An 18,023-nucleotide genomic window follows, 5' to 3' on the forward strand; every position below is an offset into this window, starting at 1 on the left:
TGAGCTAATCGCTAAGAAGCTGAGGCCGCATTCAGAAGGAGAATTTGTGAAGGAGTTAATTATTGCCGCGGCGGAGCTGCTCGCACCGGACAAAGTAAAATTGTTCCAAAGTGTCAGTTTGTCTCGAAGAACTGTCTCAGATCGGATTACTGACATGGCACAAGATATTGAGAAAACACTGAGGGACACCGCAAGAGATTTCCAGTTTTTCTCTCTGGCCTGCGATGAGACAACAGACATAACAAACACCGCCCAACTGGCCATTTTTGTGCGGGGGATTATAGCCGAGTTTCATACGAGGGAGGAGTTGCTGTCTTTGCAAGCCATGCATGGCACCACCAAAGGTGCGGATTTATTTGAGCAAGTTGTTTTGGCTATGAACAAATTCGAACTGCAGTTTGACAAGTTAAGTGGCCTGGCAACGGATGGAGCCCCAGCCATGGTTGGCGCGCAAAAGGGATTGACTGCATTGGTCAAAAAGGAAATGAGTCGTCTCAGTCTCGATCCAAGTGAGTTAGTTGTATGCCACTGTATCATACACCAAGAGAATCTGTGTGCACAGTCCCTGAAGTTCAACAATGTGATGACAACTGTCGTTTCCACCATAAATGTCATCAAAAGCAGAGGGCTGAACAGCCGCCAGTTCAAAGAGCTACTGAGTGAACTAGAGTCAGAGTACGGAGATCTGGTTTACCACTGTGAGGTGCGCTGGCTGAGTCGCGGAAATATGCTCACACGGTTGTCATAGAACTCAGTGATAGCAAGTGGCTGTGTGATTTGGGCTTCATGGTGGACATTACCAAGTACCTGTCAGAGCTGAACGTCAAGCTCCAAGGTCCCAACCAGCTTCTCAGCTCTCTACAATCAAATGTGAAGTCATTTGAAGCTAAACTAAAGCTGTGACCAAGTGCAACTGGAAAGGGGAAACACTCTCCACTTTCCCACTCTGCAAGAACAAAAGCCTGTTGTGACATCTGAATATGCTGCTGAGTGTGCAAAACTCCTCCAGGCATTTGGAGAGAGGTTCCAGGACGTGAAAAGTAAGCAAAGGGAACTGAACATATTTGCCACGCCATTTAATGTGGAACCAGCTGATGTGCCTGACAACCTACAACTCGAAATCATTGAGCTGCAAAGCAATGACGAGCTCAAAGCTAGGTACAACAACCTCCCTCTGCTGGACTTCTACAAACTGTATGTACGTGCTGAGGATTTTCCCATTCTGAGGAGACATGCACTGAAGTTTGCGTCAGTGTTTGGGACCACCTACTGCTGTGAGCAGTTCTTTTCAAAACTGACTCTTGCAAAGACTCGGTTCCGCTCAAGACTGACTGACCCAAACCTGCAAAACCAGCTGCGAGTAGCATCATCATCATTACCAGCTGACACCAAACGCCTCGCCGAAGAGAAACAGTTCCAGCCATCGCATTAGGTAAGTCCGATATGTGTTCAATAATTTGTTTTAATTATTTATTTAATTAATAATAAATCTGTGGTAACCAAGACAGTCTGTTTGTTTCCTAACCAAGCAGGTAGGCTACCCGGTGGCCGTGGCTGGAGCCTAATCAGGAGGACTCGGGACAGCTGACTGGGTGTCCTGGTTACAGCTTAAAAGGCGTTCCAGTCCACAAGCTCTCTCTCTCTCCTCCAGCACCATTATTCTATATTACACCGTACAACACCCTCCTCGCCATACTTTCCTGCATTCACTCACTTACACTACTGATACACTGATTCTCATACCCCATTGGATTATTGTTCAGTTTGGCATACCTTAGTTCTATTAAATTATTGTTATTCTGATTATACATGGTGTGTGTGTGTCCCTTTTTGTTATGGTCCAGAGCCAGGCCGTAACAATGGCCCTTGAAGGATGTTCTAAAAATGTAAATGGCCCTTGACAGGAAAAAGGTTCCCCACCCCTGATTTAGAGGTTAGGTTTGCTTCTTTTCACTTAGATATTAATTGTAAAAGGCATTTTGACTAGGGGTGCCCACCCCACTGTATAATACCCAAACTAGAAGCTGCCAGAAATGTGGCTGAAAAACCAATTAAGAATTGCACCTTTAAAAAGAAGAAACCAGCATGCCAAGAAACATCAATCAAAAAACTCTACAGATACTATACATTTCTCCCTGAGATTGATTGGGATTTAGAGTTCCCAAAGCTACTGTGAAAATGTACCCTTTAAACCATACATCTATTGTATTCTAGAAACTAGTTGATAGTTTTTGATCATTGATAAGTGATAGATGGCTTTTTTTATTTTATTAAATCAGCATTTATCAAAAAATAATAATGATTAACACGACGCTATAATCTTTAAAATCGTCCCAGAGACGAAATGTACATCGTAAGTACCCTCTGCTGGATTGGAGGTCAGAGTCACTGTTAGAGGCAGGAGAAGTGTGGTGGTGGTGGTGGTACTTCATCTAACTCTGTACGTGTATGTGTCTAACAGAGGTCTTTGAGGTCAGTGTGCTGGTTAAGTTGGCTGCTGTAGGAGGACTCCCAGTCCCTTTCGAACACGGCCTGCAGCTGTGACTGGAACGTGCCACCAAGCGATTGGGACGCAGTTTGGTTCACCACCAGCCCCGACCCGGCAGTGGTCACAAAGTAGTCCCCAGACCAGTTAGAGGTACCTTGAGAACACAAGACCAGACCAGTTAGAGGTACCTTGAGAACACAAGACCAGAACAGTTAGAGGTACCTTGAGAACACAAGGAAACAAGATGCCTTAGAGCTGATAGATGGGATCTGTTACACTGGATTTCAATAAAGAATCTGCGTAAAATGAAAAATGAAATGAAAATGTCCTATTTGTGTAAAGTCGACACATAAAATACCCTCAACAGCTACGCCTAGAGATACAATGGGTGATGCTTCAAATGATATCTGAGCAAACAGGTTTTTATTTCAGATAGGGTTGGGGACAGTTGAATTTCAATGCAGTTGATTCAGGAAGTACATTTTATTTTATTTTTTTAAATCAATGATTGCTAAAAGGGCATTCATTTTCAGTGACCTCTCAATAAATTGGAAAAAAGGAAGTTTTTTCAAATATTGGAATTGTGAACTCAAATCACTTCACAAATTCTAATTGACCCTGTTTTTGAGAGAGTGAATCAGTGGTCTAACAATGATTCACAATGCTTCCTAAGGATGACTTAAGGATGACTTTGATCTCACTAATGTTGATATATCTCACTACTGTTGAGTCTAGGAGAGAGGTGTATTACCTATGTAGGCAACCTTGTCTGTCACCATGTACTTGTTGTGGTTAACTCTGGCGAAGGGTATTTCCTTTTGCTTGGGATTGGCTGGCACAACGAAGATTTTCTGGAAAATAGAGAAGCAGAAATGGTACCATAAGCTCTTTTTAAATGTGATATCCTGTGCCCAATGACTTGCCCATATTGTGCCTAAACGTGTCATACTCTCAACCAAGCAACCAACACATACATCTCTGCTTACAACCTAAAGAAGACACTGTTCAACACCCAAACACCTCCATCCTTTCTGGACGTAGCTTATTAACAACATAAACAAAACAATGTCGATGAATCATCAACATGAGGATTATGTCTAAAAACGAACGTACAGTAAAGTGACAAAATAAGAAAGCAACTCTTAAGTCTAGGCCTACTCACCACCTGGATGTCCAGCCTTCTCTTGGGTTCCTGGACCGAGGCCAGGGAGCGCAGGAAGGGCAGCATGATAGACTGTGTGCTGGCCCAGCAGCTGATCAGCAGACGCATGCGCACACGCTTCTCATATGCCACTCGCCTCAGCTGAGTGTCAATGTCGGCCCAGTACCTGCAGAGGGCGCCAGACCCACAGGGTTAGGGCCCAGAGATGGGGCTTTATTCATTCCATAACAGACAAACGCTCTAGGAGCCTTTTTACAAGACATGCTGGTAGGTAGAGCCATCTGACCAATGAGCTAGAGTAATGGTAAATGGACTGACTTATATAGCGCCTTATTACAAAGCGCTTTACAAAGGCCTCTCATTCACCCATTCACACACACATTCACACACCAATGGCGGCGAGCTGCCATGCAAGGCGCCGTCCCGCTCACTGGGAGCAATTTTGGGGTTCAGTGTCTTGCCCAAGGACACTTCGACATGTGGCCAGCCGGGGCTCGAACCGCCGATCTGCCAACCTTGTGATCATTAGACGCCGACTCTACCTCCTGAGCCACAGCCGCCCCAAGAGTAAGACTAATGAGCTAGAATAATACTCTCCATCAGCTTTGCCTCTCCAAAACTTCAACTTTACCTCCAAGAACACTTATCATTGAACAATACTACTAGGCAATTGTTTGTCACACATTTTTATATTTATATCAATCTATTAATTTTGGCTTTATTAGACTAAACATTCCTGAGTCTGAGGCCTGCAAACTTACTTACTGCAAAAAGAAGCTGTTAATGAGTTCATGGGCATTGGGAGGAATGCCTCTCGGTGAGCAACGAGATCATTTTGGGGCATTATTTCCCTTTTTGGCTCAAGAGCGGAGGCTCTCTAAAATGTAACTTCCTAAGCAAAACGGTAAGCAAAACTGACTTTAGATGGCTGCATAAGGGCTAATTCCCCAGTCTCCCTGAACTTAAAGTGGCAGTGAAGTTCCCTAGGAGGCTGACTGACCGTTTGGGGTGTGAGAACTCTGTGGTGGGGAGATAGTTCATGACAGCAATGTAGACAAAGTGCTGTGCGTCCTCCATGACACTCAGGATGGACTGAAGGTCTTCGGTCCTCCCCGCGGCACAGAAGGATGGTGGGGAGCTCTGGGGAGGCAGGATGTTGTTGTTAGCATGTGGGTAGTTTTAAAGGGATAGTTCACGACACTACACGACACAGACATTATCAGCAGCAACATTTCTTTGCAAGAACTATCCCCACACATAGCATTACTGAGGGAAGGAGGTTATTGGCCAAGATCTCGCGATACTTGGCCCCATCCATCCTCCCCTCAATACGGTGCATTCGTCCTGTCCCCTTTGCAGAAAAGCATCCCCAAAGAATGATGTTTCCACCTCCATGCTTCACGGTTGGGATGGTGTTCTTGGGGTTGTACTCATCCTTCTTCTTCCTCCAAACACGGCGAGTGGAGTTTATGCCAAAAAGCTCTATTTTGGTCTCATCAGACCACATGACCTTCTCCCATTCCTCCTCTGGATCATCCAGATGATCATTGGCAAACCTCAGACGGGCCTGGACATGCGCTGGCTTGAGCAGGGGGACCTTGCGTGCGCTACAGGATTTTAATCCCTGACGCCGTAGTGTGTTACTGATAGTTTTCTTTGAGACTGTGGTCCCAGCTCTCTTCAGGTCATTGACCAGGTCCTGCCGTGTAGTTCTGGGCTGATCCCTCACCTTTCTTATGATCATTGATGCCCACGAGGTGAGATCTTGCATGGAGCCCCAGACCGAGGGAGATTGACCGTCATCTTAAATTTCTTCCATTTTCTAATAATTGCGCCACCAGTTGTTGCCTTCTCACCAAGCTGCTTCCCTATTGTCCTATGTTTTTGCCTGTTCAAGTTCTTACAAGTCACCAACGTGGTCATATTATTGACAGTTTTTTCCTGTTCTACAAAAATGCCATGATGAAAGCCAAACACCATGTTGGATTGAAGAGTTGATATACTGTTTGTTTTGACAATTCACTTGAAGGGGCCTTAATGATGTTTCCTCAAACCATGTTTGTCCTTATGTGTAAGGATGCTGTTGCGCAAAGAGCTAACTTTGATTATGCTTTTTCATGTGTGTTTCTTTTTTTCTTTTCTTTTTCATCAAACATTTCTTGTTGTCAATAAAAGTATTTTTAAAATCCTTTAAAAAAAATTCTGGGTCTATTGCTCTGTCACCTAGCATTTTGGAGTTTAGCTTGCAACGTCGCGAGCGTGTTAGCGGCTACATTACAGTAACTTCCTCTTATACGTTTTGGTAACGGCCCTGGTAACAATCTATGCCACTTGCAAAGAAGATAAGGGTTAGTTCAACCTTATGTTGCGGTGTTTGCTCAATTTGATGTTTGACACTGGTCAGAGTAGATCCAGTTCACATTGGGAAGGATCAATGCTTTGGTAGGTAGCCTAGAGGTTAGAGAGGCTGGCTAGCAGTTGGCTGGCTAGTTTGATCCCTGCCTCAGGAGGGAGCTTGCATGTGGCCTTGAGCAAGGCACTTAACCCCTAATTGCTCTAGGGGTGCCGAATATGGGTGACTCTGTGCCTAGAGCAAAAATACCAAATTCCAACAATTGACTGACAAGTTGATTGCAGGGCAAATAAATCAGTAAAAAAAAATGCAAAGCTCTTCATAGCACATTACAATGTAGTACACCTCCAACATACCTGTCTAAACTCAGAGAGCAAATGACACTATGGAAAGATAAAAGGTAAAACACACAAGTCCATCTGATTTAAGGAATGAATGAGAGAAGCGGTGGGAATGCTTTTTATTTTATTTGATATGCCGAGAAGTTTTGGGGTTTTTTTTTTTTTAATTTTTTTAGTTTTTTTTTTTTAAATAATCGGTATCAGTGAAAAGGCTCCTTTGGGGATTATCATAGCCTGTGAAAGAAAGAAAAAAGTCATTTACACTGTTACTTCAGTCAAGCTGCATGTTACTGTAAAGAACACATTTTAAGTTCAGGAAATAATGAATATATATACAGTATGTTTTCTGCATTACACAGAAAGCAGTAAACCAAAGGTGAAAATGTCTAAAACGGGTCTTAAAATAGCTGGGAGGGTCTTACCTAAACTGGCAACTCTCCTGATATGGGACACAACATTTCCCAGAAGACCATGGCCCTTCTCCTTGGTAGCTGTAGAGACATTAAAAAACACATTACTCTCTGTCTGTTAAAAGCAGTCATAACCATAATGTAACTCAACGCAGAAGAGAGAAAACAAATGGCTCAAATAAGTACTGACTCTCCAGTGTCTTGGGGATGGGCGCCATGGTTGTTGCGGGGTCCATCATTGTTGCGGGGTCCATTGGGTCCAGCAGCGCTCCAGGTCCCTGTCCTGGACCCGTGGAGGCCATTACACTGGGGTTCCGAAGTTCGGGGGACCTCCTCACTGGACATATTGTTACTAGGAAAAAACATGATAAAATGTTCGTCAACATCACCACAATCATTACAGTCAGCACTCGAGTTGAGGGGGGATGAGGGGGGATGGCATCCCCTCTGAAATAAAAACAGTAAAAATCATCCCCCTTCTAAAACTGCCATCCCCCCTTTCCATCCCTTATGTCATTCTATCAATGAACGTGGTATTACTGCTATTTCAACATTTAGTTTTGCGCATATTGAGTAAAATACTGTGGGCGAGGGGGCACGCGCACACATGCAATTGACATTTTTACCAACATTTTTACATTTTACCTGTGGGGATGCTAAAATTGTCCCCATATGATAAAATCCACCATCCCCCCCTGATTTTCTTTTACAACTTGAGTACTGATTACAGTCATTACAGACTGAAAAAAAAACATGATCAAATTATCGTCATCATCACCATCATCACCACAGTCATTATAATCATTACAGACTGACTGGGTGTAAGGAGTTAAGCCACAGCAGTAATTACCTGCACTCCTAGAGTGTATGTGTCCTGGAGTGGTAGATGGAGGATCCCACAGACAGTAAGGCTTCATGACGGGAACCATCTTAAGGGCAGCTGTCGTTGGTGGAGCCATCATTGGTGGAGGTGATGGAAAGGGCATGCTCTGTGAAAAAATAATTATCTAAATAAAATCTGCTCAATGAAACTAACCTGAATGAGTTGGATAAAAAGCAATGCTTGTACAGTTAGAATATGACTGCTGTAAGATGATAGTTAAATGTGGACCTTAAGGTGTAGCTGGATCTAAATCCTGCCCCTTGTCCTCTGATGAAGCGCATGTTTTACCCCTGTGTGTAGTAATCTGGGGTCTCACCTCAAGGCAGGTTTTCGGTCGAACTCCCAGCTGTTGTGGAGGCTCAACACCCAGAGCGCCAATCTCCAGCAGATCCCACTTATATGGGGGGTTGGTGTCAGGGAGCTGGTGACACTGGTCCCGCTGTTGGGGATTAAATGCCTTCAAGAAGGCAAACTGTGTCGGGGTCACAGTGTTTTTGGCCACTGCCTTGTCCAGAAGGTCAACTTCCTCGAAGAGGTCACTAGGAGGCTCCACCTGAACCATCATGGGCAATGTCCTCACCATGGAGAGGGCCTTTGGAAGGAGCTCCACCTTCCAGAGGCACATTTTAGTGTCAAGCTGTTGTGGAGGCTCAACCTCCTGACTAAGAAGCTCCACCTCATCCCTCTGTGGAGGGGTAGATTGGGGCTCCCAACCTTCCCTCTGTGGAGGTGGTACAACCTCAGGGGCTGTCATGATGTCCTGGGGCTCTGCCTTGGCCTCATCAACAGACTGGAGGGTCTGGTGGAGGGTTATTTCCTCCACACCTGTAGCCACACCCACAGCACCCATCTCCAGATCCCACTTTGATGGGGGGTCGGCGTCAGGGAAGATGTCCCCCTGGTCCCTCTGTTGGGGATTAAATGTTGTACAGAAGGCAAACTGTGTCGTGCTGTCTGCCTTGGCCTGAGAGTTGACACCTGTCATGGGAGGTGTGTTTACCACTGACAGGGCCTTTGGGAGGAGCTCCACCTCTTTCCTCTGGGGAGGGGTAACAACCTCCGGTGCTGTGTCTTCATCCCTGTGGGTAAAGAGGAGGACACTGGGAATCTCCACCTCTGGTAGGAGCTCCACCTCATCCCTCATCATCGTCCGATGGAGGGTCATTTTCTCAAGGACACTGGGAATCTCCACCTCATCCCACTGTGGAGGGGTACATGCCTCTTTGGCCTCATCAACAGACTGGAGGGTCTGGTGGAGGGTCATTTCCTCAATGAGGACGCTGGGCATCTTCACCTCAACCGTCATGGGAGGTGTCCTCACCATGGAGAGGGCCTCTGGAAGGAGCTCCACCTCATCCCTCTGTGGAGGGGTACATGCCTCTTTGGCCCTGGGGCCCTCTTCTCTCTGAGGAGGTGGTTCAACCTCAGGGGCTGTCATGATGTCTTGGGGCTCTGCCTTGGGCTCATCAACAGACTGGGGGGTCTGGTGAAGGGTCATTTCCTCCATGAGGACGCTGGGCATCTTCACCTCAACCGTCATGGGAGGTGTCCTCACCATGGAGAGGGCCTCTGGAAGGAGCTCCACCTCATCCCTCTGTGGAGGGGTACATGCCTCTTTGGCCCTGGGGCCCTCTTCTCTCTGAGGAGGTGGTTCAACCTCAGGGGCTGTCATGATGTCTTGGGGCTCTGCCTTGGGCTCATCAACAGACTGGGGGGTCTGGTGAAGGGTCATTTCCTCCATGAGGACACTGGGAATCTTCACCTCATCCGTCATGGGAGGTGTCCTCACCATGGAGAGGGCCTCTGGAAGAAGCTCCACCTCATCCCTCTGTGGAGGGGTAGATTGGGGCTCATAACCATCCGTCTGTGGAGGGATACATGCTTCTTTGGCCCTGGGGCCCTCTTCTCTCTGAGGAGGGGGTACAACTTCAGGGGCTGTCATGATGTCCTGGGGCTCTGCCTTGGCCTCATCAACAGACTGGAGGGTCTGGTGGAGGGTCATTTCCTCCACGAGGACACTGGGGATCTTCACCTCACCTGTCATGGGAGGCGTCCTCACCATGGAGAGGGGCTCTGAGGAGAGCTCCACCTCATCCCTCTCTAGAGAGATTATCTGTGGGTGGTTCTCATTTGAGACAGACTTTGGTCAAAGTCAAAAATAAGAACAATTAGTCCAAAACAATGAAACATACAGTTGATATCATAGTAAGTGACACACTCATATTATGATAAAAACCTGCACACAATATTTGCATGCTGTATTGATTGAGAATGTTTATTTTGGTCCCTTTACAATTCATAATACAGATATTAAAAATGTACACAGTCACAATGCGTAACACCAGGACCAAAAAGGTGTAGGCTGAAGCCATGGCTTATTGCGCCTACCCTTTTTACATGTATGGGTTTTTCCCCATGAGTACATAATCAAAACATTGAAACTTTTATAAACAAAAAACTATATTAATGCACCTAACCTTTTTACATTAGTGGTTTTTCCCTTATGAGTGCATAATCAAGACATAGAAACATTTATAAACACATTTTTACTTAAGCATGTTTTCAAAAATACCAAACAAAACTATATTTATACCTCTGTTTTATACTTGTTAATCATCTTATTTTTTTGTAATTTCTTTAATCCTTTTAGTGTACTACACATTTTCATTTCCTTTTCAAAAGTATTCCATAAGTTAACTCCTTTAACTGTTATACATCTTGTTTTATACATCTGGCCATGTTTTGCATTTGTTCTAATCTTTGTTTTCATAAACATACATATTCCTCTGAGTTCGTAATTACTCTGTCTAACTTGAAACAGTCTCTGGATACAGTCTGGAAGCATCTTATTTTTTACTTTATACATTACTTGTGCCATTTTGAAGTCCAAAATGTAGCAATACATACAAATGTCACCATTATCAATATCACCACCACGATAATTACACTCAGAGTTATTGACATTGTTATTGACATGTCTGGCTATTAGGACATTACATTAAATTACATATCCTGTATGAGACTCATCTGACTACCTTTTGAAGGGCGTTTAGCCAGGTGAGCAGCAGACTGTCCATCGACTCTAACCCTGATGTTCCACGTTCTGAGGCTTGTCCTCCAGACTCTTGGGGCGTGACTGAAGGACCAGTAGGCTGGCCAGACGGTACCTCATTCCCAGGGGCCACTGGGTAATAATAATGGTAATGATTGTTGATCACACCATAGTTATGGTTGATGTTCTGCAGTGCACCCCCACCAGTCTGGCTCCATTGGTTACTCCCTGTAAAAAAAAAAAAAAAAAGGAAACGGAGAAGAGGGTTGATACTCAGTCTTCAGATAAGGGGGTATCAATCATTATACATTATAATAACAGTCAGTTCCGACTAAGTAATTTGATTGGACAAGAGGCATTCCACGAGTGCCGATATACAGTATAACAGTACTGGGACTTTTAACTAATCACTCCGCCGCACAGGTGTTCTACTAAATGTTATAATTAGACTACATGTTTGTGTTCAGGTTACTAGGCAACAGTGCAGTTGACGTTCAGTTGCGGAACAATTTTTTGTTGGCGGAGCCAAAATAAATGATTAAATAAACAAACAAATCATAATCTGTTGTCGCTTATTACTGTTAACTAATAAATTGCGCTCTAGAACTGTTAAAAAATAAAACAAGTATAAAAGCAATATCACACTTGTGGTCGTGCTGTTATACTGAATATCAGCACTCCCTCTCGTGTGATAATGCTTAATTAAGACTCATCAGGAGTAGTGTGTGTAATGCTTACCTCCAACATCGTCTTGTCTCCTGTGGTTTTGAGCGTTACGTGCTCTGCTTTGCCCGTCAACAGGACACCGTCCACACCGTCCACACTGCAAAAAGGAATTCTAAGTAAGATGAAATATCTTAAATCAAGGCAATATATGCTTGTTTTCTGTCCGACTGCACTAGTTTTAAATTGTCCTGTTCTGTTGGCAGGTAATTTAGCTTATTTTAAGTAATATATCCCCCATTTTATAGTCAGTGTTTGAGGTTTGATTACTCACGGGAGTGGTATCCATGATAGGCCACTGGCCACCTCCTCTAAGGCAGCTGTGTCTTCTTGGTTTGTAAAGTAGGGGGCATTGAAATGATGCTCTCTCTTGTAGTAGATATGTAATGACACAGTAGTAGTATATTTTCTATCTCTCTAACTGATCGTCGTCTGCAACAGAGTGATCTCAAAGAAGAACGACACAGCAATAGGCTACAATAGAACAGAAATATGATTCTAATTCTAATGTGTCATAAAGCCAATTTCGCCAGTGACGTCATTTTCTTTGACAACCAATTTCTGACATAACCACGCCCCCCGCTCGGTTCATGGGTCTACAAATCAATTTCATTTGAATAGATTCTCCCTAATTAATTACAGTTATTAACTAACATACACTCACCTGCGCATCAGCTGGTCATTGAGCATATTTGCCTCAGTTGGTCTGAGTCTATTCTCAAAATGCGGTCGAGGACAAGAGCCTTTAGCAGACCTAGTCTAATTGATATAGGAAAAGTGCTATACAAATAAGTTATTATTATTATTATTATTATTACATGACTAAAAAAATCCCTCACTCACATGCTTCATTTCCTCAGAACGTTAGTACCTATAAATGGTTTGAAGTCTGTGAATTAGCGTTATTTTTGGTGTAGGCTGATTGTGTAAGAGCGTAATAGCGGCGGTAAACATAATGAAAATTGATGTTCACAGAAATAGTGATAGAAAATGAATTGAAACTCATAGATGCAGTCTCTCTGATCCAACGGGATGTTTTCGCCACAAGACACTCTGCTAATAATTCAAAGATGACATGAGTACACAAGTAGTGTTCTTGTCATTGTTTTGATTGACAGCACAGTGAATACGGTTTTGGAAATAAATCAATTCATCATTAGCAAGAGGTTGCATGGTTTTATTCATGGTTTTATTCATTCATGCAAATTGGAGGAAAGATAATTATCCACACTTCTGCATAAAACCACTAACAATAAAGTGGTTTATAACTTTATGAATTCAATTTAAGAACATTACCCAAAAAGGGTAGAGGGGAGTGATGGTGTAGGAATTTAATTCCAGTGCTTGCTGTCAAATATGCAATACATTCGTTTTTTTACTGCTGTTCAACAACTATCTCCACTGTACTTATATTTTAGACACACTCCACTTGGTGGAAATTAAAGGGAATTTCTGGACTTTCTCAATTATTATTCAAGGATGTAAATTCAGCCATGATGTATTCCTATGGGAAACATCCACTTGTTTTAAAAGGGAAGATTTAAAATGAATTAAAAGCCCTTATTATCCAGCCTGCATTGGAAAGCAAGAAACACAAATGAAGCATTAAAGGCACAACCTGGGTTTTGTTTTGTTTTTCATTTAAATGTTTAGGCAGAATATTACTTATAAATGTCTAATGAGCGTAGTACAACTGTCTTACCTTAATAGCATCCAAAATCAAAAGTTAACTAACCCTTCCCCTGCCAAACAGTGGGGTGCAAAGATTTGGGCACTCCTGGTTTAAATGACTGGTACAATTAATCTCCAAGTGATTGAAAGCAAACCTGAACACTAAATGCTACAAAGTTAAACATGACACCTTTCTGCCAATTTTAAAGCAAGGTTTCTTTTTTATTATAATAAAAAACGTTTTACTCCAAGGTGATTTACTCGGCTTCAATGAGTCAGGTGAATATAATTCTAGGGTTGAACTATATATTCTGAAGTAACTCCATGCCTTCTAAAGTATCCGTATATATTATTGAAAATCTGTGGAGAAATCTCAAACATTCCGTGCATGGAAGAAGGCCGAAGAATATTTCTGAGCAAGAGGTGTTCTGCCAGGAAGAATTCCAAAAACAAGAATTGAAAGACTCTTACTAGGCTACAGGAAGTGTTTGCAAGCTGTTATAGTTGCCCGAGGAGGAGTTACAAACTACTAGCTGACAGGGTTCCCAAACCTTTGCACAAGGCCTTTTTCCTTGTTTTATTATTTTGAAACTGTAATATAAAAATGTATCTTACTTTAAAATGTGATGAAAATGTCATGTTTAACTTTGTACCATTTAGAGCAGGGGTGGGGAACCTCCGGCCTCGGGGCCGTATAAGGCCCGCGAGACCGTTTGATCCGGCCTACGAGGCAATTAATAAAAATAAACAAAAGCAACATTAGAAATACAACATTAAATAAAATCTCCAGCGAGCGATTATTTTTCCTATAAAACACGTTTTTATAATAAAAATAAAAATGTATGAAATAAAATAAAACAAACATTTTTATTGAACGTGACGTTCAGGGTCAGTGACGGACAGCTGTCTATCTGTCTGTGTCACGTTCATGGTCACGTGCGTAACGTAATGTGTCATTGCGTGATAATCTCCTGTCATCGCTTCATTCAGAAAGTAATCAGAATGCAAACATGGCTGTCAAGAAAAGAAAGGTAGATGCAGAATGTCGCACTTTCCAAGACAAATGGACAAACAAGTATTTATTTGTTGAGGTAAAAGGCAAGCCAGTATGCCTTGTGTGTCGGGAGGCGCTCGCGGTTATGAAAAAGTCGAACCTCGAACGTCATTACAACTCAAAACATGCTAACCTGGACAACTTGAAAGGACAAATACGCTTGGATAAAGTTAACGCTCTCCATCGGAGTTTGGGTGCTCAACAAGCAGTCTTCACAAGACCACAATCTGACCGAGACAACGTTACGCATGCTAGTTTAGTGTTGAGTGAGCTAATCGCTAAGAAGCTGAGGCCGCATTCAGAAGGAGAATTTGTGAAGGAGTTAATTATTGCCGCGGCGGAGCTGCTCGCACCGGACAAAGTAAAATTGTTCCAAAGTGTCAGTTTGTCTCGAAGAACTGTCTCAGATCGGATTACTGACATGGCACAAGATATTGAGAAAACACTGAGGGACACCGCAAGAGATTTCCAGTTTTTCTCTCTGGCCTGCGATGAGACAACAGACATAACAAACACCGCCCAACTGGCCATTTTTGTGCGGGGGATTATAGCCGAGTTTCATACGAGGGAGGAGTTGCTGTCTTTGCAAGCCATGCATGGCACCACCAAAGGTGCGGATTTATTTGAGCAAGTTGTTTTGGCTATGAACAAATTCGAACTGCAGTTTGACAAGTTAAGTGGCCTGGCAACGGATGGAGCCCCAGCCATGGTTGGCGCGCAAAAGGGATTGACTGCATTGGTCAAAAAGGAAATTAGTCGTCTCAGTCTCGATCCAAGTGAGTTAGTTGTATGCCACTGTATCATACACCAAGAGAATCTGTGTGCACAGTCCCTGAAGTTCAACAATGTGATGACAACTGTCGTTTCCACCATAAATGTCATCAAAAGCAGAGGGCTGAACAGCCGCCAGTTCAAAGAGCTACTGAGTGAACTAGAGTCAGAGTACGGAGATCTGGTTTACCACTGTGAGGTGCGCTGGCTGAGTCGCGGAAATATGCTCACACGGTTGTCATAGAACTCAGTGATAGCAAGTGGCTGTGTGATTTGGGCTTCATGGTGGACATTACCAAGTACCTGTCAGAGCTGAACGTCAAGCTCCAAGGTCCCAACCAGCTTCTCAGCTCTCTACAATCAAATGTGAAGTCATTTGAAGCTAAACTAAAGCTGTGACCAAGTGCAACTGGAAAGGGGAAACACTCTCCACTTTCCCACTCTGCAAGAACAAAAGCCTGTTGTGACATCTGAATATGCTGCTGAGTGTGCAAAACTCCTCCAGGCATTTGGAGAGAGGTTCCAGGACGTGAAAAGTAAGCAAAGGGAACTGAACATATTTGCCACGCCATTTAATGTGGAACCAGCTGATGTGCCTGACAACCTACAACTCGAAATCATTGAGCTGCAAAGCAATGACGAGCTCAAAGCTAGGTACAACAACCTCCCTCTGCTGGACTTCTACAAACTGTATGTACGTGCTGAGGATTTTCCCATTCTGAGGAGACATGCACTGAAGTTTGCGTCAGTGTTTGGGACCACCTACTGCTGTGAGCAGTTCTTTTCAAAACTGACTCTTGCAAAGACTCGGTTCCGCTCAAGACTGACTGACCCAAACCTGCAAAACCAGCTGCGAGTAGCATCATCATCATTACCAGCTGACACCAAACGCCTCGCCGAAGAGAAACAGTTCCAGCCATCGCATTAGGTAAGTCCGATATGTGTTCAATAATTTGTTTTAATTAATTATTTAATTAATAATAAATCTGTGGTAACCAAGACAGTCTGTTTGTTTCCTAACCAAGCAGGTAGGCTACCCGGTGGCCGTGGCTGGAGCCTAATCAGGAGGACTCGGGACAGCTGACTGGGTGTCCTGGTTACAGCTTAAAAGGCGTTCCAGTCCACAAGCTCTCTCTCTCTCCTCCAGCACCATTATTCTATATTACACCGTACAACACCCTCCTCGCCATACTTTCCTGCATTCACTCACTTACACTACTGATACACTGATTCTCATACCCCATTGGATTATTGTTCAGTTTGGCATACCTTAGTTCTATTAAATTATTGTTATTCTGATTATACATGGTGTGTGTGTGTCCCTTTTTGTTATGGTCCAGAGCCAGGCCGTAACAATGGCCCTTGAAGGATGTTCTAAAAATGTAAATGGCCCTTGACAGGAAAAAGGTTCCCCACCCCTGATTTAGAGGTTAGGTTTGCTTCTTTTCACTTAGATATTAATTGTAAAAGGCATTTTGACTAGGGGTGCCCACCCCACTGTATAATACCCAAACTAGAAGCTGCCAGAAATGTGGCTGAAAAAACAATTAAGAATTGCACCTTTAAAAAGAAGAAACCAGCATGCCAAGAAACATCAATCAAAAAACTCTACAGATACTATACATTTCTCCCTGAGATTGATTGGGATTTAGAGTTCCCAAAGCTACTGTGAAAATGTACCCTTTAAACCATACATCTATTGTATTCTAGAAACTAGTTGATAGTTTTTGATCATTGATAAGTGATAGATGGCTTTTTTTATTTTATTAAATCAGCATTTATCAAAAAATAATAATGATTAACACGACGCTATAATCTTTAAAATCGTCCCAGAGACGAAATGTACATCGTAAGTACCCTCTGCTGGATTGGAGGTCAGAGTCACTGTTAGAGGCAGGAGAAGTGTGGTGGTGGTGGTGGTACTTCATCTAACTCTGTACGTGTATGTGTCTAACAGAGGTCTTTGAGGTCAGTGTGCTGGTTAAGTTGGCTGCTGTAGGAGGACTCCCAGTCCCTTTCGAACACGGCCTGCAGCTGTGACTGGAACGTGCCACCAAGCGATTGGGACGCAGTTTGGTTCACCACCAGCCCCGACCCGGCAGTGGTCACAAAGTAGTCCCCAGACCAGTTAGAGGTACCTTGAGAACACAAGACCAGACCAGTTAGAGGTACCTTGAGAACACAAGACCAGAACAGTTAGAGGTACCTTGAGAACACAAGGAAACAAGATGCCTTAGAGCTGATAGATGGGATCTGTTACACTGGATTTCAATAAAGAATCTGCGTAAAATGAAAAATGAAATGAAAATGTCCTATTTGTGTAAAGTCGACACATAAAATACCCTCAACAGCTACGCCTAGAGATACAATGGGTGATGCTTCAAATGATATCTGAGCAAACAGGTTTTTATTTCAGATAGGGTTGGGGACAGTTGAATTTCAATGCAGTTGATTCAGGAAGTACATTTTATTTTATTTTTTTAAATCAATGATTGCTAAAAGGGCATTCATTTTCAGTGACCTCTCAATAAATTGGAAAAAAGGAAGTTTTTTCAAATATTGGAATTGTGAACTCAAATCACTTCACAAATTCTAATTGACCCTGTTTTTGAGAGAGTGAATCAGTGGTCTAACAATGATTCACAATGCTTCCTAAGGATGACTTAAGGATGACTTTGATCTCACTAATGTTGATATATCTCACTACTGTTGAGTCTAGGAGAGCGGTGTATTACCTATGTAGGCAACCTTGTCTGTCACCATGTACTTGTTGTGGTTAACTCTGGCGAAGGGTATTTCCTTTTGCTTGGGATTGGCTGGCACAACGAAGATTTTCTGGAAAATAGAGAAGCAGAAATGGTACCATAAACTCTTTTTAAATGTGATATCCTGTGCCCAATGACTTGCCCATATTGTGCCTAAACGTGTCATACTCTCAACCAAGCAACCAACACATACATCTCTGCTTACAACCTAAAGAAGACACTGTTCAACACCCAAACACCTCCATCCTTTCTGGACGTAGCTTATTAACAACATAAACAAAACAATGTCGATGAATCATCAACATGAGGATTATGTCTAAAAACGAACGTACAGTAAAGTGACAAAATAA

The 18,023-nt window shown here is 43.1% G+C and overlaps 1 protein-coding gene across 1 annotated transcript; it reads right to left on the reverse strand.

Annotated features, from left to right (window-relative positions):
* Nucleotides 1-2,454: 2,454 nt before the first annotated feature.
* On the reverse strand, nucleotides 2,455-7,099 carry LOC308158274 (5'-3' exonuclease PLD3-like; the record flags this gene model as incomplete). The annotated part of the gene is made up of 5 exons (XM_080531868.1): nucleotides 2,455-2,642; nucleotides 3,240-3,339; nucleotides 3,651-3,816; nucleotides 4,651-4,790; nucleotides 6,941-7,099. The coding sequence occupies 5 exons, from the start codon at nucleotides 7,097-7,099 to the stop codon at nucleotides 2,455-2,457; spliced, it is 753 nt and encodes a 250-aa protein (XP_080387994.1).
* Nucleotides 7,100-18,023: the final 10,924 nt, after the last annotated feature.

Source organism: Nansenia antarctica (assembly GCF_963989245.1).
Source record: "Nansenia antarctica genome assembly, chromosome: 5".
Lineage (NCBI taxonomy): Eukaryota > Metazoa > Chordata > Actinopteri > Argentiniformes > Microstomatidae > Nansenia > Nansenia antarctica.